The sequence below is a fragment of the Aquila chrysaetos genome, chromosome 5 (genome assembly GCF_900496995.4).
Source record: "Aquila chrysaetos chrysaetos chromosome 5, bAquChr1.4, whole genome shotgun sequence".
NCBI classification, from domain to species: domain Eukaryota; kingdom Metazoa; phylum Chordata; class Aves; order Accipitriformes; family Accipitridae; genus Aquila; species Aquila chrysaetos.
In genome coordinates, this window is record NC_044008.1 from 22508656 (window position 1) to 22531598 (window position 22943).

Genomic DNA, 22943 nt, shown 5'->3' on the forward strand with positions numbered 1-22943 from the left:
GTTGCTAGAGCAGGCTGCTCAGGGCCTTGTCCAGTTGGACCTGCGTTAAGCAGGGATTGGACTAGATGACTTCCAGAGATCCTGGCCAACCTGTGTTACTCTGTGACTGGCTTAGTGCAGTTCAGTGCAGGGGTTCTTACCTTTTGGAAGATCTCACCTGGCGACACTGGCAGCAGCTGATTGCCCTCTGGGGCCTTGAATGCTACAGCAGGTTCAGAGGAGTTTGTTAGCTGGAGTTCTGCATGGCTCTTCATTTGTGCTGTGCTTGGCCACCCAGATCTTCACGCAGTGGGACTTGTTTGCTTGCAGACTAGGTCAGTTCAGAAAGGGGACAGATTGTAGCAGTCTTTGCAAGTAAATTGGAGGAGAGGGAAGAGTGCTTTTTAGGTGATACTAAAAGTAATGAGTAATTTGTTCGGCTGATCAATTTGGAATGTTGAGAAACATCTTGAGGTTTTGCTCGTGTGCTACCCAGCTCTGACGTAGCTCGCTTTTCCATCCAAATACAGTTGTGGCCCCTCAGGGTGCTTGAGCTGGGGTCAATCTCCACACTCCAAAGTATCTGTTGAACAGGGTTGTTTCTAGTATTCTGTATTTCAGTTTATTTGTCTGTGATGGAGGTGGGTTTAGGCCAAACCTGCTGCTTGTCCCTTTGCATGGAGTGCATCCAAGCAAAGGGCTGAGGCAACCTGCAGAGTCCACTGAAAGAGCAAATTCAGGCCTGTTATCCTGAATTTGCTTTGTCAGATCCATGCTTCACAGATTTGAGTGTGTATCTCCATATGGCGTCCTTCATTAAATCACACACCACCACACACTCTGTCTGCTCAGTTATGCTAGATTGTGTTCAAGCAGCCACAATGCCCTTTCTTAGCAGACCCTTCAGCTCTGTTACACAGATGGCAGCTTTACCTCTGACCAGAGTCGATACGAGACAGGTAGAGAGAGGCAGTAACCTCCACTTGCCCCTCCAGAGCCAGGTGATAGTTGAGGGCAATAGATGTAAACCCAGCAGGAGGGTTTCACAATGCTATCACATCTAGTGTAAGATCATACAGTCAAGGCTACATTCTAAATAATGCAACAAATACCTATGCTACATCTTCTTTTCATTTGGCTTTATGCTTCGTGCATTTACAGTGGGAGGTTTTTTGTGTGCAGTGGCAGTTCTCAGTTGCTCTCAACTGTATAAAAATGTTGCATTTGGTCCCCCAGCCACCCTTAGCACCTCTATTCTCCCCCACCCCCAAATCAGCCTTACAACTGGTGGATGCAGCTGCCCTCTGACCTGTGACAGGTACCATGGCACAAACATCAAAGGACACGAGGGGTAGTGATAAACTTTCAGACAGGCATGAGTATAGACCGCCTCTTCTTCTGTGCGTAATAAATAACCAATCATGCAGTTTTTATAGCAACTGCCTAATTAACAGGGGAGCAGAAACCCAAGGGGAAAAGTCATGCTTATCTGTCTCTGTAGCCAAGGCATGCCAAAAATCTGAAGCTCTGTAACGTTCCTTTCCTCCCCCTGCTGCTGTTCTGGCTGGGCAAGGACAGTGCTGCAGCACTGCAGAGCTCTTGCTAAGCCTGTGTGTTCAGCAGGTAAACCCAGAGGTGAGTTTTAATGATACTTTGTGCACATATAAGCATAAACATTTTTAGTAGGCTAAGCTGACCTACAAAGGTTATTTCATGTGTTTTCTATTCTGGAGTTGATTTTTTAAAAAAAGAAGTAGACATTTTAGTACAGTAGAACAACAGATATTTAAATAGCATTTGCTTCCATTTTTCTTTTTTTTTTAAAAAAAAAAAAAAGGTTGCACAAAGAAAGATTAATACTATTACCATTTTTCAGGTGGAGAATCTAAAGCACTGAGAGATTGATTTCACTGATGATGGCAAAGCTGTGCTGGCTCCCAGGCCTGGCTGGTGACTGAGCAGGTTTTCCATCCCCTGAGCAGCAACCTGTTGTGGTGAGTGAGCTGTGCACAGAAACGAAAAGGACCTGGGTTGATGTTGTGGGCAGGGGTGGGGGTCAAAGGCAGCTTCTACCTCCTCAGCCATGACAGTCCAAGCAGCTGCGTAGGGATGCTGGCTGGCTGCGTGGGTGCTTCTGTCTGGTCCTCTGCCTTTCCTCGGTGGCTGTCAGACAGGAAACCTTGTATCTGAAATGTTCTTAACGAATGCCAAGACTGGCATTACAACACTCCTGTTTTGTGAGCTGGCTGCTCCCCTCTGTTCTCTCCGGCCACAGCCAAAAAACAAAAGGTGATCGATCCACCTTTAAGTCTTCCCAGAATTGGAGATAGCAGATCCTCCATCACTCAAATCCATACGAAGCCAGGGCAAAAGAAGGTCAAGGAGGGAATGCCCTTCAGCTGCCTCTGACAGGCCCCATACACTGGCAGTTGTGTAGGTCCTTCCAAGGTGTGGATCAAAATTCTGATTTGTAGATGTTTCTGGATGACTTTCAGTCCACTGCACTCAGAAGTTTTAGTGTGCAGAAAAGCACAGAGCTACTAAAACCATTTCTATACTGAAGTGCTCATGCAACACTGCAAAGTTGAAAATACACATTGGTTTTTCTAGTTAGAGGTTACTCTTGGTATTTCCTAACTCTCTTTCTAAACAAGCATTATTTTCCAAATCAAAATTAATTTTACTTTGTGCAGTGTCTGGAGAGGATGGAGTTAACGTTCTTCATAGCAGCCTGCATGGACCTGTGTTTTGGATTTGCAGCTGAACCAGGTCTGATAACACAGCAGTGTTTTGGCTGTTGCTGAACAGTGCTTGCACAGTGTCAAGGCTGTCTCTTCCTCTCACTCTGCCCCTGCCCAGGAGGTAGGCGAGAAGTTGGGAGGGGGACACAGCTAACCTGAACTGTCCAAAGGGCTACTCCATGCCATATAGCATCATGCTCAGTAATAAAAAGGGTGGTGGTGGGGTGTTCTTCATTTCCATACTTTGCTTTTTTTTTTTTTTTTTTAAAGACTTTTCTGTAAGGAAGCAGGTCATCACTGCAAGACTGCACCTAAAGTCTTAACTTTGCTGCTAGATTTTTTCACGAGGTGCATCAAAAAGGATGAATTTGGTAAAATGATCAGCATTACAGAGTTCAGGATGAGGACAGGGACTGTGATGCAAACAAATTCAAACAGTGGCATTTAAACCGAATCAAAAAGATCACAGAATAGTTGAGGTTGGAACAGATCTTTGGAGATGGATAGTCTAATCCAACCCCCCAAATAGATCACTATCTTTATAAATGTTTTAAAATTGGAAGTGTGCAGATGGCAAGAGTATAGGGAATTAAGAAAAAAATAAAGCACTTCAAATTATTAAATTTAAGAGGAACTATTTGTTCCTTGTCAGTTTAGTCTATCTTTTACCAAGCGGGTAAGGAAGTATGCTACAAACGTAGCAATGGCAGGCTAGTTTTATAACACCAGAGAAGAGAATCTTGCATTTGTATACAGTGGGATGATGAGGAGGAGTACTCACAGCTTGCATTTGAGAAGTCTCTGATTTTTAGCTATTGCTAATCTTGCTCTTCTTTTCCTTCATCATAGAGGACTCCTTTAGAAGTCAACGGGGAGAACGCTGCTCCTCTTGTATAATGGTACCTGGAGTTTAATTTAGGTGCTCTGAATCACTTTTTCTCTCTTCCCTCTTTCTACCCTCTCTTTGCTGCCTATGTCAATGGCCAGCAAAGACACTTCAGGCATTTCAGAGCTGACTGCAAGTAGGCAGTGTCCTCTTCCTCCAGTTACGCTGCGTTCGTGGGAAAGCTAAAACTTTGTCTTTCTACAGTTACACTGTCGTGCCAAGCCCCAAGGTCCCAAACATCAGCTACTTGCTCCCTGTAGAAGCTGTGGCTGCTCTCTAGTCAGGCATCAGGACAAGGCATCGGTCTGCAACAGAAGTCAAGCTTGCACATACACACCTGGCCTTATAATCATGAAATCATAGAATGGTCTGGGTTGGAAGGGACCTTAAACATCACCAACCCCAGCCGCCCCTCCCCTCTCCCCTGCCATGGGCAGGGACACCTTCCACTAGACCAGGTTGCTCAAAGCCCCATCCAACCTGGCCTTGGACACTTCCAGGGATGGGGCATCCACAGCTTCTCTGGGCAACCTGTTCCAGTGTCTCGCCACCCTTACAGTAAAGAACTTCTTCCTAATACTTAATCTAAATCTACCTTCTTTCAGTTTAAATACATTGCCCCTCATCCTATCACTACACTCCCCGTTAAAGCGTCCTTCCCCATCTTTCCTGCAGCCCCCCTTTAAGTACTGGAAGGCTGCTGTAAGGTCTCCCTGGAGCCTTCTCTTCTCCAGGCTAAACAACCCCAACTCTCTCAGCCTGTCCTCATAGGGGAGATGCTCCAGCCCCCCGATCGTCTTCGTGGCCCTCCTCTGGACTCACTGGAGCAGGTCCATGTCTTTCTTATGTTGGAGGCCCCAGAGCTGAATGCAGTACTGCAGGTGGGGTCTCATGAGAGTGGAGTAGAGGGGCAGAATCACCTCCTTGGACCTGCTGGCCACGCTGCTTTTGATGCAGACCAGGGTATGGTTGGCTTTCTGGGCTGCAAGCGCACGCTGCTGGCTTATATTCAGGTTTTCATCCACTAATACCCCCAAGTCCTCCTCCGCAGGTCTGCTCTCAATCCACTCATTGCCCAGCCTGTATTTGTGCTTGGGTTTGCCCCGACCCATGTGCAGGACCTTGCACTTGGCCTTGCTGAACTTCATGAAGTTCGCATGGGCCCACCTCTCAAGCCTGTCAAGGTCTCTCTGGATGGCATCCCTTCCTTCCAGTGTGTCGACTGCACCACAAAGCTTGGTGTGGTTGGCAAACTTGCTGAGGGTACGCTCAATCCCACTGTCCATGTCGCCGACAAAGAAACAGTGCCAGTCCCAATACCAACCCCTGAGGATCACCGCTGGTCTCCACTCAGACATCAAGCCGTTGATTGTAAACTCTTTGAGTGCGACCATCCAGCCAACTCCTTATCCACCGAGTGGTCCATCTGTCAAATCCATGTCTCCGATTTAGAGACAAGGATGTTGTGTGGAACAGCGTCAAATGCTTTGCACAAGTCCAGGTAGATGATGTCTGTTGCTCTTCCCTTATCCACCAATGCTGTAACCCCGTCGTAGAAGGCCACCAAATTTGTCAGGCATGATTTGCCCTTAGTGAAGCCATGCTGGCTGTCACCAATCACCTCCTTATTTTCCATGTGCCCTAGCATAGTTCCTGAAGAGCAAGTCAGGTAGGCAAACAGCTCTCTGCCTGCCCAGGCAACAAAATAGCTCAATCTGTAAGCAAGCCACTTGCTCTTTCCATCTCCTATTCTGTAGAACAAAAGGAAGCTAGTTAATTAAATACAGCACAGATAAAGAAACAACATAGAAGATGTATGTTACAACTGTGCATTACCGCATTTTTATACTGACATTGGTACCAGAGCAGGAGCAGAAACACTCAGGTCAACTTTACAGTTGGTATATTCTGACTCTAATGCTTAATTTCTATTATTTCAGAAAAAAAAGAAAAAATCATAAAAGTACCTACACATCATCAGAAAATAATCATATTCAATATTCCATAGTACTGGTAATATGCTAGCTGTGCCTGTACTTTTAAATAAGTGGCCACTCATCAGACAATGAGCTCCTGATGAATGTATCCACATTTTAAGCAACTGTGACTCCAGGATCTCAAAATCAACGCATTTCAAAGCAGACTGCCTCTACAACATTCTCATACCATGCAGTTATAAGTTCAATTGTCTCTTTTCACCACATGGAAGAAAAAAAAGAAAACAAACAAGGAAAAGGAAAATTATTAGCAAATTGAAAATGTGATCCTGCAGTTGAAAGCAATACTTGGAATACATTTGGAATTAGAACTTTGCTTCACTTTAGTGATGCTCAATTTCTGTTTTAGGTTTTTTACATAATCACCACAAAATAAGGTGCACAGCTTAAATGACGGATAAGGAAACTAAGTTTGGCACAAGTGATTCAACTACTACCAAGTGCTTGAATAGTCAAATACTGTATCTCCTAGCAGGTCTCCTTAATGCATATCATGCGTTTTTATCGCCCTCTTCCACTGTGACTAATGGCCTTGAAGAAATTAGTTATCAAGTTTAGATTGAGAATTAATATCAGTTTGAATAAAACACATCAAATAGATACTTTGTCTGAACATTTGTACTTCATACTCATCTCTCAACAGTTTTAGAAAGTATCTGTTAATTTATTTCACATACATGTATTTACATTGGAGGAAATTCACAACACTGAAAATACAACATTTACACATTCACAGATATACAGTTTTGCACTGTCGCCCCTGTTAAGACCAGGCACTCAGCTTTTCTATCTTTGCAATAATGACAACATCAATTCTCAGCAGATCAAACAACTGGCAGGTGTGGTGGCTTTTAAGAAGCATCATTCTCTGTATGTGGTGGTTATATTCTTCAAGCTATTAGATGGCAGGTTATTTCACTGAAGAAAAATGCCTCTTGCATGTCATTTGCATAAGCTTCTATAAATCATAAGCATATAGGCTTATCTGTTTCTGGTTTACCATGCTATCAGCAATCCTTACTCTATAGAGTTCAGTTATCCTTGTAGTAGTTATTAAAGTTGATTCGCAGTAGAAAGTCTTCCAAATGTGGTTGGTATCCTCTATTTACAAGCTTTGTTACCACTGGAAGAAAAACAAAATAAGCTTAAACTAAGATTCATATTCCGAAGTCAGCCTTGACAGTATCTGTGCATTTTAATTAAAAAAAAAAAAAAAAAAAAAAAAAAAAGCCTAATGCAGAAATTGGAAGACAATAGAAACAAATCTGTATTTTTGCATAAGAAAGGTCCAGTATCTCCTTCTGGAATTACAAAGTATTTCAAATAAGATGCAAAAGAAAGACTACGTGTCAGTTCTAAGTGAAACCGTATTATTCTAATAAGGAAATGTTTTCTCAAGTTGCTTTCACAGAAAGACAGTGTGTTCTTATCATAATTTCAACTGACCAGGAAGCATGTTTTGGTCCTCTGGTGACCTCTGTGAAAGAAGAATCTCTGCTGAAGTTTTCTTGAGCAAAGTCCATTGTGAGAGAGAAAACCAAAGAGAAATTCCTGGGACAAACCCCTCAAGCTCTATGAATGAACAAACTGACTGCTCCACACATCCTTAATAACAAAGGAAAAAGGGCAATAGAAACTCCCTAAGCTCATAAACATCCCATGCACTAATATAAAGGAAATTAGCAAGCAGTAGTAACATGCAAGGAAGAAGGGAAAGTGTATAGTTAGAAGTTAGGGCCTGAGCCAAAGCCATTGAAGTCCAGACTGCTTTGTATTGGCTTTCAATGGATTCCGGATCAACCCATTGTGAAAGAGGGCATTTTACAATACATGGTGACTGAAGGTACAAGTGTAGATGAACAAGCACACATTTGTTTTGTAGTGCTTAATAAAGAGGGTGTAAAGAACTAGGTCACTCAGCAAAATTCCTTACGGAATGGTCTATTAATCTCTGTCCATGAAGCAACCATAGATCTCGTAGTATGGGCTTAGGTGGCTCCCAGAGGTGTTCTGACTTCCTGTAGAATTTGGAAGCAGCCATTCTAACTCATCCTGAAATATCTGGGTTTGGTCCTTTGACACCATTTTTGGACACCCTTAAAGAATAAAAAGGGCAGCTCATTTCCTGAAGAATATAGTCTGACTAGAAAATATTCTAGAAAAATAGATCTAAGGAAAACAGTTGTACTTCCTTCGGGAATTAAGGGTTTTCAAAAAAAAAAAAAAAAAAAAAAACAAACAACAAACAAACCCAAGCCCCATGAACCACCTTTGTACTCAGGAGAAGGATAAGTAACTTGTACTAAAAACACCAGCAAGATCTGTAAAGGGAAATGGAGAGGAAAGACAGATAACCATTTTTTCACATTATAGGCTAAGCTGACAGTGAGAAGAAATTGTATCATGTTAAAGGAAAGAACATTTGGCAAATGATCTGTGCAGTTGAAAAACACTTGCCTGGAGCACTGGATATAAGCTCCAGTTAGTGCTAGGAGGCTCTCTGAGCTTTAGTCCAACACGGGAATCACAACTTTCAAATCTTGTAACAATGGTAATACTCAACTAATGCAGTTATATCTAAAATTACTTGTAAGTGGTATCTAACTATCACTGCTGCCAATAAAAAGTTCCAGAACTCAATTCCAGAGAAAAGAAAAATGTAAGCACACACATAGAGCTAAATACCAAATATTTATTTTGCAAATTAGCAAAAACTTATGGTCAGTTTTGGGATATCTGTTAGATTTCTTGTGTGGATGTTTTAATTGATGGATATGCAGATCTTTGCAAACCACAATAATGCAGTTTTCATTTGGGAACTACATTTTCTAACACATGCTAAGTACACACATCTTCCTACTACTACGTTATACTTCCAAAACCTCTTTGTAATTCTTTCAGTTTTCAGTTGACTTTTTCTCCTATCTAGAATTTATGCAATTTCTTACCTTTGAATAAGAAGTGGGAGTAGTACTTGAAGGTATTGTACGACTGCTGCATGAGACCAAAGTTGGGATGAACAGCCATTTGCTTCCCTGCATCAAAGCTCCACGACTGAGAGATCAGCTGGCTGCGGAACTTCAAAATAAGGCTGAAGATGCTATGTATAATGTTCATCACAGGAGCTGCCTTCTCTGTCAACAGACCCCTAACAGAACAAACACAACTTCAGAAAAGTAGCTGACATAATTTATTGCTTGTAGGAAAAAAATACAAAGGGGTGACAATCCTTTAGGTTTCCTCTTTAATTGCTTAAAAAAAAAATACACGAGACTGCAGCCAACTGTAATGGTAATTTTAAAAAAGGTGCCTAAACCTAAGTTTGCTTGCTCTTCCAAGAAACTGGTATTTGCACTGGTCATTTCTAGAATGACATCTGCATTTGCAAAACAGATGACATTTAAAAACATTATCAAATTTAAATCAACAATTAAAAACTTTAATCCCCTCTCATCCCATCACCTGGTATCCAAACAGCAACTTTAGGCAAGTTTTTTCTAATTAAAACTGAAAAAGAGAGACATGAAAGCACAGATTTATTTTCTTGTTTATTATTTCTGTTTCTTATCATCTCTTCTCCCCCCATCCCCCACTATATCATTCCAGTGTATGCTCTTTAAGAAGAAACCAGATAAACCCTAGCTTCTCTTCTCTTATTCACACCACTTTCTGCCTCATACACAGTAACCAAAGGGCTAAAAGCTTGTGATTCCTAAAAGACAGATGTCTCTTGCACTGCTCATAAATTTGGACAGAGGCATCAGGTCACATTTGTTCCTTCAAAGTCCAGTCCTCGTCACTGCACATATATTAAATGCATATACAATGTATAGAAGCATTTTACAATCCTTCAGCTAGGCTTACTTGTGCACACTACTCATGCTGAATGAAACAGCATTAATTTACAAAGGCTATGCCAAGGATGGGGTGAAGAAAAACAGAACTGTGGCAAGTGTGCCCTTAGTCTTCAGGTTAGAGCTGTCTTAGTAGACTTAAAGCTTGCGGAGGCAGGGTGAACTGGAGCTGGAGGCAACACCAAGGAGTCTGGGGAAATGAAGAGGATGGGTAGCTGAAGAAAAGCATTAAAGTATGGACCTCATAGTGTGCCATGAAGTTTGTTTCTCTTACATAAGAACACTTTCATATGTAAAGACTACTTAGTGTGTCAGGTAGAAATCAGTTTTGCACAAATACATTAGGCTAGACTGGCCGTTCCATTAACTTAAATATCTGAAGTAAAAATAAGTATGGTAGCTTGCCTGAAGATTGCTTTGTTGAGGTATTCAGCATGTGTTCTATGAATTTCTTCCAGGTTGCCTACAGAAGACAGTTTGTTTCCAAATTCACACCATGTAACATGAAGAATCTGATTAGCAATGTAACCTTGAATAACTTTCACAAAATGCTGCATTTCATGTTTATACAGCTGGAGCTGTCGAAACTGAACAGAATTTGATGCACGACTCACTAAAGCTGAAAATAAAAACAGAAATATATTATCATCAGCACCCATGGAGACTGTCTAAAATCAGGGTTTTTAAAGAAATGAAGGTTTCTGTTAGTAGAGTCTGTTTGAAATGCCAAGGAAGTTTCTTTAAAAAATTGTGGCTTTTGCAGCTTGACATGACTGTTTATAAGCAATTGGCTAGCACAGGGTGCTAAAAGCATTTTAAACAGGACGCTCTCTAGTTCACTTATTATACTTACCAGTGCGTTTTAAGTGAAACCAAACATCCTTGAGAGTCCACACCATGTGCTTCAGCTGAAGCAAAAAGGAGAAGATCTTATTGTATTTATTCATGCAGCTCTCAGTAATGACAATGTTCAGAGGCCAGTCAACCTTAAAGAAATAACAGTGCTGATCATACTATATTTTTGTGTTAGAAATTATAAGAATATTTCAGATACAAGTATTTCAGGGACATCCAAATTAATATATGTATTGTAATAATGTAATGCAATGGCTAGGGTAAGTAAATCCTGTAATTTCCATTACATAATTTTTTTACTCCATTCTTAAAGCTATTCCATTATTAAGAATGTATTCACTCTATCATGGTCTGTAAGAACCACATTATAATTGCAGTATTCTACCTTTCTCCATGCTTTCTTACCTTGTACCTGAGCTCTAAGCAACTCAGAGCATCCGGTGCATTGGGCTTGAACACTTCTGGAAGATACTTGAGGGCAAAAGAAAGATTGGAAGCAAGCTGGGTGTCACCATGAAGACTGTACTGTAATGCTTTATTTAGGATAGAATTAAGAACCAGTGGATTCAGCAATTCACCAGGTGTTTGTCCTGATCCAAGCTAGGGGTAAAAAAAAAAAAAAAAATCATAATTACACAGAATTAATAAAAAGTCTTGGCTCTTCAACACAGGTAAATTAAAACAGAATGGTAAAGTGGTAACTATCCTGCCTGGCTCCACCATTCTGACTGGAATTTTCTACTTCTGCCATAGGGATGCATAAACAACCTAACAAGCAACTTCTGAATGATTTGCTCTTCACAGCATGAAGGTAATCTCATACCTGTACTGATTTATTTTGGTATGTTGGACTGCAGTTTGCTGTGGTTCAGAGGCTGCTACAAAGCCCTAGTGCAGGGAATACAGGCTTTAGTGGGGCAGAAAGCCAGCGACAGGACTGGTATTATCTGACTCCAATCTGCCTATCTCATCAACTCAGCACCCTTGGAGGTTTACAAATAAAGCTATTCATCAAGTCTAAATCCCCAAGTGCTTTCCCTAGTTGGGGCTAAAGCATTCTTAGGATTCAGAGAAATGCACTAACTATCCTACAGCCATGTATCTCCACTGGCAACCAGCTACCTTAACCCAGGCTATCCTTCCTACCTTGCTGTCTTCCCCACAAACACAAGGGTAAGTCATGAAAATACTGTCTCAACAGAGGGCCCAGCCCTCTCTTCAGATGCCCTCCCGTCTGCTCTATAGGATATTTGAGGTAAGAGTAGGTATTTTGCAACACAGGCCTTTCCACTGGATTTTAGCAAATGGCAACAGGCTCTTCCAGCCTTGCTGCCAGCAGATGGGAGGGGACACAGCAACAGTGCAGCAGTTTTCACAGAAAAGAGTGAAGTACCCTTCCACAACTGCTTATCTGTCAAAGTTTGAAATTATCCTCCTCAATGTGCCAAATCCTTGTACTCTCTCTATGGCTGGGATTAGCAGTAGAAAATATTACTCTCTTCCTTGGGACTGCCTTGGGTATGAGCATCCCTTCTGAGCAAAGACCTTCTTTTGCCTCAGTCCTTAAAATGTTAACAGAGTTCCTTGCTACAAGACTTCTCGGCAGGGCACAAAAGAGGAAAACGGCACAAGCCAGGATTGTAATTCACGCCATTCCGTCATTCCCTTCCAAATTAATCCAGAGGTATCATGCTAAAACAGACAACCCAAAAACAAGGGTTAAGACAACAAAGCAAATACCTTCTCAAACAACAGGTCACTGAGCGACTGAGCAAACTCCCCGTCTTCCATTAACAAAAAGTGTCTCAGTGCTTCAAAATGCTTCTCTACATTCAGTTCCACAAAGTAGTAATCAACTATTGCTTTGTTGACAAGAGAAACACTAAGAATAAAAACAAAGAAAAAGTATTATTCTTACAAGCAACTCCTTCCTTACTGTTAACATTCAGCTGTGGTTACATCAGATTAATGCTCCAGTACTTAACTCTGATATGCAAGACAGGATGATATTCACATAAGCAAAAAAAATGAGACAAAAAAAATCTTCATCCAGAATATACCAGAATTAAAACCTACCACTTCACATAACTGGGTTTTGAACAGTACTGGGGAAGTATTTTAAGACCGGCTACATATAATGATCTTTAGAACATGCTGGTGGGCCTGAAGCAACATTTTAGCAATAACCTTCTGTCTTATTTCCGTCACCTACATAAACAGATTAAGAAAGACTATCAAATCCCTGAGAAGAATATCCTAATTAGTAAAGCTCTGAGACTAGATCTTTAGGGCAGATCTATACTACAGTTTGCAGTATAGTGTAGGTATTCAAGCTAGCTTTAAATAATTTAACTTGCATATCAGGGATAGGCTAATTCTGCCAGCACACAACTCAGGCTCACTTATTTTGCTTTGCTGAATACATGAAACTGCATACAGATTATTCTGGTAGCCCATCTGGATGTTTAAAACTAAGTTAGATAATTACGTCTTTCTGCATTACACCAAACTTTGAGTATAGCATACTCGGTTAGTAAATAGAAGTCCAAACTTACAAGAAAGTACATTCTAAAACAGGAAGCATTTCAACACATCCACGAATAACTTTTTTCACGACAGAAGCCAATCTTGTACATAATAACAAAACCTTTTCTTTAAAATACCATTAGACAGACTACTAAAATGGTCCAACATATATGGGGTTTCTCTATATATTCCAATAGCAACAAGAACAGCTTCTGTTAAACTTCAAAACAGCCTTGAAGCTGGAGTTCCCTTAGAAATATAAAATATATCCTGATCAATATGCATGAGCTTTCACATACTCAAAAGATTTTTCTTTTTTTTTCTCCTTATCTTTCATCTGCCAAATAAAAACTAGCACAAACATTATAAATAATACACCTTCTTTTTAAAAGAACAAGGAAACCAATGGTGTCAAAACCACTGCAGTGTAATCCACAAGTCTGAGAGCAAACACTTCCCTCCAAGCCCTTGTATTTCAAATAGACCTTCAAATTTTTAATTTGCACATAAAAATGTAAGTTTATGTTATTAATCATAGTAAAGCTGAACTTTTTAGTTAGTGACAGACCATCCATTGAACCACTTCTGGGAGCAAAGAAAAAATTTGAGAGAACAGATCTATGTGCAACTCTTGTCTCGAAAAAGAACTAATAAAGAACATGACATTAATTGCCCCATTATGGATTCATTATTTCTAACAAATACTCACTGAGATACAAGTGGAGCAGTAATAGAACGTTTCATCAGCACTGGCAGAGATAGCAGCTCACTGAGCTGTACAGCCGTTTCATCTGTTGCTGACTGTACCATAGGATCCACAGGAAAAGTGTAGGATCTTGGTATCACATGATGCAAGAGATGAGAAACTGGTAGTTCTGCTAAATTTAAAAATATATAAACATTGTAAGCTAAGCAATTTTTATATATTTATTATATAGTATAACATATAGTATAGTATTTATAATATATACTATAGTATTTAGTATATTTAAGCAATTTGATAATCTGTTTCTATGAAACTCTACAAACCCCTCTAGGTTAGAAAATCGTAATGTGTCAAAATGTATTTCTCATCTTTGTGCCTAGAAGCAAATTGTTTGGTTACTGCAGTTCATAATATTGGTAATTTACTGGTAATTTGGGTATTTTTTCTGGGACTCAGCTTTCTTGCTCAAGTTTACCACATCTTCTATTGATCTACTGTTCCAACAGTTCTACTCACACATCAAATCATAACTATCTTGATATTTTTCAATACAATACTGATCCGATAAGGCTCTCAAATAAGCTTGTTCTTTCTTCCATGTATCTTCCTCTCCCCCTTCCTCCTCCTTAGTCTTGAGAGCATTAGCTTCAGAAGGTAAACTTTCTTGAGGCACAATATCTTGTGGAATTGCATTTTCAGGTTCTTCTGCCTAAAACAAAAAAATGGACAAATTTTATGAGAGATTCTGACTTTGTCTACTCACACGTAATGTGTTCTTACACGTAATTGACTAGTTGTTCCAACTGAAAATAAAAAAGCTTACTCACCTGTACTTTTCTGATGTGTAAAAACAATATGGTATTACAGTGATTACTACATTAGGACAGAAATGTATTACCTTAACTACCAGTGTGTTTAATACTTCAAAGGAAAAGGAAGTCTTCTTGATGACTACTTTGTTTCCTACCTGTAAGCTCTGTGAGGAATCTGGAGAAGGGTCCTTGCTGACCACATTTGGAATTACTGCAATCACAAGTAAATTAAAGACAGCATTTACTTAGACCTGCTTATAATACTTAGTTCATACTTCAGATCTGGTCCCAAAGTTCTTCAAAATTTCTCTGTAGACTATCACAGAAACAACCACCCCAGTAACAGTCCCTCCCCACAGTCCCACTCACACACTTTTATGCGTGTTCTCTACTCAAGATCACATGAGGTCCCGTTTCAAAATTTCAGACTAGAATTTTTTTAATGCTGTTTCTTGTATATAGGAGACAAGACTAAGCTCAAATTGTTTCCTCTGAATTCTAACAGTGTCCAAAAAGTTATGCAAGAAATTAAGTAATAAGTATCTATTTTGAACATAAACATTTACAGTTACTTTCATGAGCCCTTAAATGCTGACTGAATAAACTTAATTTTATTTTACCTTCTTGTTTCTCTTTCATTGTATTTTCTTTTTTGTCATCTTTAATATTAGCATCAGGAAAGACTGGAACGGTGTCAGATGACTGTGACTGAGGTGAAGTCTTTTCCTTAACTTGTGACGTTTTTGCTTCCTTTCTGCTTCCTTCAGCAGGAGGTAATTCTTCACTGTACAGAAGTGTCTGAACTGTGGAGTCAGAAGGACCAGAAATGGTTTTACGATGAGGTATTGGATCATTTTCTGTAGATGGGGCCCACTTCCCTATTTGGATGCTTGACTGGGATGCGTGACCAAACGGACTCCAACGAGATTTCAAAGGCTCTGTATCTGAAACCAGTTCTCCGATTTTGATGTGCGACTGTGAAGCATGCCCATGGATGTTCCAACGAGGTCTAGCTGAGACCACCTCTGACACGTTTTCACCAATCTTGATATTGGCATCAGATGCATGACCATGGATGTTCCATCGAGGCCTTGTAGGAGCTACATTTGACACATACTCTCCAATCTTAATATTGGCTTCTGAAGCATGTCCATGAATGTTCCACCTAGGCCTTGAGGGCTCTACCTCTGATGCATATTCCCCAATTTTAATGTGAGCTTCAGAAACATGCCCATGAATATTCCACCGGGGTCGGCTAGATTCAACTTCAGAAGTATAGCTGCTGATTTTTATATGGGAGTCTGAAGAATGCCCGTAAGGACTTGAATGTGGCTGGTAAGTGTCCACATAAGGTACATATTCTCCCACTCTAATGTTGGCATCAGATGCATGTCCATGAATATTCCACCGAGGCCTTCTATACTCCACATCAAATACATTTTCTCCAACTCTAACATGTCCCTGCCAAGCTGCAGATGGTCTGAGAACTGTATTAAAATCATACTCCTTTTGCTGATGCAATGGTGCATTGTCTTCTTCCAGTGCTCCTTTCAAGACAGGCTGATTTTCACTTACTTGAGAAGTCTCAGAAAGGTCTGAGTTAATATTTCGGAATGCTTCATCTAGCAAAGATCCTTGTATGCTAATGGCAACAGGTTGTTCATCCTGTGGCTTTGATAAGAAATCTTCTATATTCACATTGGATTCAGGCAAGGAATCAGCACTGTATAGAGGACTACACACTTTCTCTGAACTTTGGAGACTGCTTTCAGATCCTACTGCTTTAGGCTGAAAATGCTGATCAGCATTACTACTTGTCAGCTCTGGCATGGGCAGTGCTTTGTCAGCAGAAGTAGCATATTCCAGTCCAGGCTCAGATTCTTTTCTGCCAACTGTCTCACTAGAATGCAGAGGTTTCAGAGATGACACCTAAAGAAGAAATAATTATTACACTGTATGGCTAGTCACATAATCAAGCTACTTATTAGATCACCACTTTATTACACGCAAGATTTAAAATTTTCCAATTTTTCAGATGTACTACAAATAATGTGGTAACTACTCACCCTGCTGTTACAGTGAACCTTGTGTTTACTGAACTGAAATGAACCATGAAATGAACTCCCTTGAGGGAGACTTGGAACAGCAACCTGGAGTTTATGTAAGAAAATAAACTCACCTGTGAATGTGGATCTTTCACAACAGGGTTTTTATCTAAAGCCAGCTGGCACTTTTTATAAGGAATAATATCTAATTTTCTCCTGTAGTTTCCATCTGGAAGTTTTTCAAGCATTTCCTGTAAGTAAAAATGACAAAACCAAAAGTTTTAAAGTACCAAATTTTCTAAATTACATTTCTTAAATCTTTTCAGAAGATACCTCGATGCGTTTTTGATCTTCTAACAGAAACTTAAGACGGGCTGTTTCCAACTTGTGTCGCTGGATTTTCCATAACGCTCTTTGTTCCCTACGGGCTGCATCATCAGAAAGTTTGCTATAATGGTCAATTAATTCTTGCCTAAATGAAGGTAAAAATAAAGCTAAGTTAAGACTTTAGCATACTGATTTTCATCTTCCCTTCTAAAGAATAAGGCCTCTTAGCACTTCAGAACTAAAAAGCAATTTTTTAAAAGTAGAAGCCATAGGCTTCAATCACAGAGAAGAAACAGGTGGAGAAAACAGGACTGTATTCTTAGTCAATATGTACTTCTATAACTATTCTTAGTAGGTTACTCATTTATCCTAAGTATTTTTAGGTATAACAGAAGAAAGTGAAATACAATTAGATGCACAACAAGAACAATTCAGATAACTATCAATCTAACTCCTCCCGTCTGCTTTTTACTTCTGCTTTGACATACATGTGACCATATCTGCTGTGGGCTTAGCTTTTAATTGTAAGACATAGTTAAATTTTTTCCTGAAATTCTGATCAAAACAAAAACCAGACTGGATAGGGTTGGCACAAATCAGTGGGTCCCAGATTTTGGGGCCACTAACCATTCATAAATCACAAAATTGCTCATAGATTACCAAAAATCTTTACATCCATCTTTTAACTGCAAACATTACCCTTGTAGAGCAATGTCTGGGAACTGCTAGTACCATAGATTTTACTGTACAGTAATTTTTCCTGAGGTCTTTATGATGGTTTTGGAGTATCTAAGCTTTGGGAGACTACTCAGATACACTTACCTTGCCTTTTTTTCCAGTTCTTCTTCTAAAGCTTTCAGTCTTTTTTCTCTCTCTCTGAGCTCTCGGGCATAGCTGAAATCATCATCAATCTCCTCTTGCTTTATTGCAAGGCGACGCTGCATAAATATTTAACACTTAAAAGCCACTCTCAATACCAGCTGTAACGCACACATCTGCAAGAAGTTCTTATTTGTACCCCATGAACTATTCATTCAACTTCAGTACAATAAATCAAGATATCCTTTCAATTATTTGCCTAAGAAATAGTTGGCCTTCAGAAACATACAGAAATACCTCTTGATCTTTTGCAAATTGCTCTTTCAGCTTCTGAAACTGTTCCCGTTTCTTTGCATCCAAAGCCATTCGTTCTGATATTTGTCGATCTGTATTACAATAAAGATATTGTTAGTTTACATTAACAAACCCACCAGAAAACACATGAAACACCACTGCAACTTACCATTAATGGCTTTTAGTACTTTGCTAGCAGTTTCTCGAGCATGAACAATTAATTCTTGTTTGGCTATTTCCATGCGCAAATCCTGAAAAAAAACCCAGACAGACAAAAATACAGATGGGAATTTTTTCTATTTTAGACTTGAAAATACACTCTTGCAAAGAAAGGTGCACACTTTATAATGGTTATTAATCTATGATTATAGTACAGAAATATGAATAATGAAATTCATTAAATGGAAAGTTTATAAGCTAATATTGAAATTTAATACTCCAGACCTTACAACAAACCAAATCCATCTGGTATATGCACTACACCGATGGCATCTGAAAGACAGAAGTCTCTTTATAACTAAAAGAGTTCCAAAAAAAACACTTAGCTATGCAAATTACAAAAAGAGTCTTATCTGATTACTAATTAGCTTGTCACATTTGTTAAATTAGAATCTAACAATCTTTTCAGTACTTTTCAGTAGGAGGGCAAATCTGCTGCAAAGAACTAAGATGGAAGTCCAAAACTCATTTAAGATATGAAAATGCCAACAAATGACAACACACCACCTATACTTTTAAAAGTTATATTAAATAAATTTTTTTGCGGTGGTAACAATTCAAACAGCAATTGACCAATGAAAAAATTCTGACCATGAATACAAATTCTTTCAAAGTTATAACAAAAATGAAAACTGAGCATTTAAAAAAAAAAATCCCAACAATAAGGTCTTTATTATTTTATTCATTTACCTTTTCCTCCTTGCTAATGGAACTGTACCGGGCAATTCTTTCCATTCGACCTACATACACTGCACAATCTCTCTCTATTTCTTTGAGCTCCTCAAGTGAAAAAATAACTGAAATCCGGGGAACAGGTATATCTGACCAACATATATAATGCTGAAAAATGAGAAATTTCCTTTTAAGTACATTTTTTAAATTGTAAAATGTTATATGAACTCACATATTTTTTGTTAAATTAGCAACTAGCAATTCAAGATACTGAAACAAGCCTCCACACAGGATCTAAAATTTTTAATAATATCATCAGTTTTTGCATTTATATAATTCAAAGTAGGAGACAGAGTTATAATGTTCCAGAAGTTGGATCACAGGTCAAGTTCTCAAGGTCCCGCTCTTCCCCACTGAACTGGACAGGAATCTAAAATCTGATACATACATTTATACTAGTAATGTTCTAAATGCCTAAAATTTTGCTTTTCTGAATATCCAAATTAATTGAGCCTGAGTAACTCAGTGCTGAATGCATCTCTCCTATCAAAAGTTAGGTTTTGTTCACTTATACCCCCCTCAGATCCCCACTTAACAGGAACTGTCTGGAACATGATACATACCTACAGGAGAGAGCTCTACACAAGACATAACTCTCAAAAACATGGCCAGTGCACATCACAGAGTACCTGTTCTCTAAGCTAAGTATCTTAGGTCTTTCTGCTCCACCTCAACCTCCCTAAATTTCTGAAGCTGTTCTACTCAGTGCAGAAAACAGGTAAGTGAGCTTTCAAAAAAAAAAAAAAAAGAGTGCATAAGCATGCTCACACTAGATTCCCCAGTCTACCGGTAAAAGCCAGAACAGGGGATGCCCAGAGCTGTGCTCCTGGGACTGTGTCAGCCTACGCAAAAGGGAAGAGCCAGCTGTTTAGGTCATTATCATGGAAAGGGATGAAATGTGACGGGCACGCTCAGACAGATGGAAGGTGACTGAACCTGGGTGCCCCACATTCTGGGGGAATGTTCTATCTGTTAAGATACTGTTAGTGACTGATCAAGCTGTAATTTATAATGAAAGTTATGGCTGACACTGTTTTATAAAAAGACCAGTACTACTGGCACACCTGAGTCATGGCTTGAGAACGCTTATCAGAGCAGACTCAGGAGAACTAGCAGACGGTCATCTCACTTGAGATATTAGGCTTATGCCTGATACTGAGCTGCTCAGCTCTGTCAAGACTGGGCAGCTCTGATCTTAAAAAGAAAGAGAATACAAGTTACTTGGGAAAGAGTGCCTATAGACTTTAGACACCTCTGTGGTTGTTCCATTGTTAGACATACATAGAGAAGAGGGAAGACACAAAGTAGTTTTAACATAGTTGTCTTATCAAGGACAAGACTCGTTCTACAAAATATGAATAAACAGAACTATTTAAACACTTCTTGGAAAGGTAGTGATAGAGCTGAAATACAAGAGCTATGCAGAACTGAATCAAGACCTGGTAAGAGAGGCATCTTTAAACCAAGAAATAGTAGTGTAAGTTGTGTGAAAAATGGAAGGCACTTGCTTGGAAGCCTAAAACATTTCTGCTTTCAATACAAAGGAAAATAAGAAATATAGCACGTGCATTGGATATGATAAATTTGATGCTGTTAAAAATTTATATTTCTGCAGTGAGGTGTTAGCAAGTAGAGTGGATAATCAGCTCACAAGTATCTGAGTGCAATTAATTGCCTTTCATGAATCAACATCCTACTTATGCAATACCAGTTTTCAATAAAGGAACAAACTTGCTAAAAACCTAGAAACTTGCTCTAAAGAGACATGATTTTCTCAATGTAATAGGAAGGAACCAAACCAAAACTTACCCTAGGACAGCACAATTTCAGCAAGTTTATGGTTTTTCCACATATGTATACATCATTAGCAATATGTTTAAGAAATACGGGGACACAATCTTCTACTTCTTTTGAAATCAAAACATAACCATGAGTCCAATAATGTTTATCTACATATCAAACAAAAAGAGGAAAGTATGTGTTTTTAATTATTTAATTAACAGCACGAATTATATAAATTAGAAATGCTCCATATACATACTGTACCTCTGAAACAAAGATAATCCTCATTCACCTGGATCATAAATTCTCCATAAACATCTCTGAATACACCACTGTATACCCAATCATAGATAAATCTAAAAAAAATATAATTGTACAATATTGAAAATCAATCCTCTTGCCTTCTCAACTTTATTATAACCAAACAGTAAGTATATTCTTTAAAACATCAAAACACACAAGCTATAGGCAGGATAAAAAAACAGCAATTAAGTGCTGTCACACTGATATTTAAAGATACATACAGGATTGTGTCTCTACATTTTTCTTAAAAGAAACCATGTTTATATAGAACATTGCAGTGATAATTAGTTAGAGATGAAAGAACATTGCCTTAATTAAAACAATCTTTTACTAAGTATATATTAAAAGTCTCTAGAAATCTTTGCAGCACATCAAAAACATAGGGAGAGATAAGAAGGAAGGATTCATTTTAAAGAGAGGTAACTTTAGCAAAGAGAAACTGAAAAGGTATAAAACAAAGATGCAATACCAAGCACTTTTTCCCTGGAGCTAGAGACAATTTTAATATACGTGCAATAATGAGAAATACTATTTTGGAATATTTATTCATGCTTTTTCATATTTCCTCTGTGTGAAACCAAACTTCTGGGAAAAAAAAAAAAAAAAAAAAACAATTATCTGAAGCTATAGATAAAAAGGCTCAGAGCATCTTGAAGCTAATCCTTTCTTTTCTTACCAGTTGCAATACTAACGCTGTTTCTAGACGTTGCGTCAGTGTAACAAACAGGAAGCATTCAGCACAGGAACTACCATCCAATATTAAGGTTGTAAGTAAAGAGTTAAGAACTTTTAAAGTGTTCAATCTGATGTTTCTGTGATTTATTTGAGCAACAACTTCTATTATTTAATTTCTTTCAGGTTAATAAATGAGTGGGATAACACTTTCTGCAGATAATGGAGGCCTCCCTCCATGGCAGCCCTGATTGTATGAGATTGATGTTTCGATAGACATTTGCAACAAATTTAAGAGTCAATGCTGTAAGTATCACATGCTAGTAAGCATACTTTCATATTTTTTAGCTTCCTTGTGATGTCATGACATCCTGCCCTCGGTATTTCAGAAATCTGACTACCTTCTATAAATTGCAGGTCAAGAGCTGTGAAGATATTTCAATGAGTCTTCTGGTAAATGTGAAATTAAATTTCTCTGAAGAACATTTTATGTAGAAGGAAGAAAAAACAAGAAGGGTGGCCATGGGAGGAACATTAAATTTGAGCATTTTGACAGATTTTGATTTTCTCTTTCTAGTATCATTACATCTATTAAGTATCATTGTAAACTGATGATGGACTACAGCTATAATCCCTCTAAATAGCTATTTAAAAAAAATTAGCATCTCTTCAGAAGTCTATAAACTAACAATTTCTAAATTGATGTGCACTGCTTAACAAAACTGTTGCAATCCAAGGAACTCTACTTCCTATTGTTAGTTAGTTACATCTACATAATGAACAACAGATTTTTTTTTTTTTTAATTTTTGCTTATTGAAAAGCCCACAAGAAAAAGACAGTGGAAATAAGCATGAACTTTCCCAGTTTGTGCAACACCAAGAGAAACCTGTTAGTTGCCAGTTTCAGGATTTTACTAGAAGTATGAGAAGAAAAAAAAAAAGTTTATCCAAGTCTTATATTCCAGTATGAATTTCCAGGACCAGTAGCAAGAAAGAAGTCTTATTCACATGTATTTATTTACTAATCTAGTCACACATAAAACCCTTATGTTGTTACTGAGCTGGAAAAGAGAGGGAAAGAAGGATTCAGCAAAATTAATTCATTTTAATATTATTTTGCAGATACAGCCACACCTTCTATCTTCTCTGAAAATGTTAAAAGTCATGTTAAATTAGCAGAGTTACTCACTAGATTACTAACTCAGAACTGCTCTTAAACACAATTATGCAGAGAAAGTATGGACACACCTTGTGTATGGTTCACAGCTTGTCTTCAACAAAGACAGAAGAACTGGATAGTGTTCATTGCTACAGTTGTTGAGGGCCTCTTTGTACAGATACGAAAGCAATTTAACACCCTAAAAAAATTGAAAAATATTCTAATATTAGGCAAC

At 38.7% G+C, this 22943-nt stretch overlaps 1 protein-coding gene across 1 annotated transcript in view; it reads right to left on the minus strand.

Moving 5' to 3' along the window:
* Positions 1-6246: 6246 nt before the first annotated feature.
* TUBGCP6 (tubulin gamma complex associated protein 6) overlaps positions 6247-22943 on the minus strand; it is a 45501-nt gene continuing 28804 nt past the window's right edge. Inside the window, 20 exon segments of the mRNA XM_030012960.2 lie at positions 6247-6726; positions 7537-7699; positions 8552-8751; positions 9863-10076; positions 10311-10443; positions 10718-10912; positions 12053-12194; positions 13548-13716; positions 14061-14253; positions 14512-14567; positions 14977-16285; positions 16536-16652; positions 16735-16873; positions 17551-17666; positions 17845-17933; positions 18011-18092; positions 18751-18900; positions 20602-20741; positions 20839-20930; positions 22798-22907. Coding sequence (XP_029868820.1) covers positions 7548-7699; positions 8552-8751; positions 9863-10076; positions 10311-10443; positions 10718-10912; positions 12053-12194; positions 13548-13716; positions 14061-14253; positions 14512-14567; positions 14977-16285; positions 16536-16652; positions 16735-16873; positions 17551-17666; positions 17845-17933; positions 18011-18092; positions 18751-18900; positions 20602-20741; positions 20839-20930; positions 22798-22907 — 3798 coding nt within the window. The 3' untranslated portion in view covers positions 6247-6726; positions 7537-7547.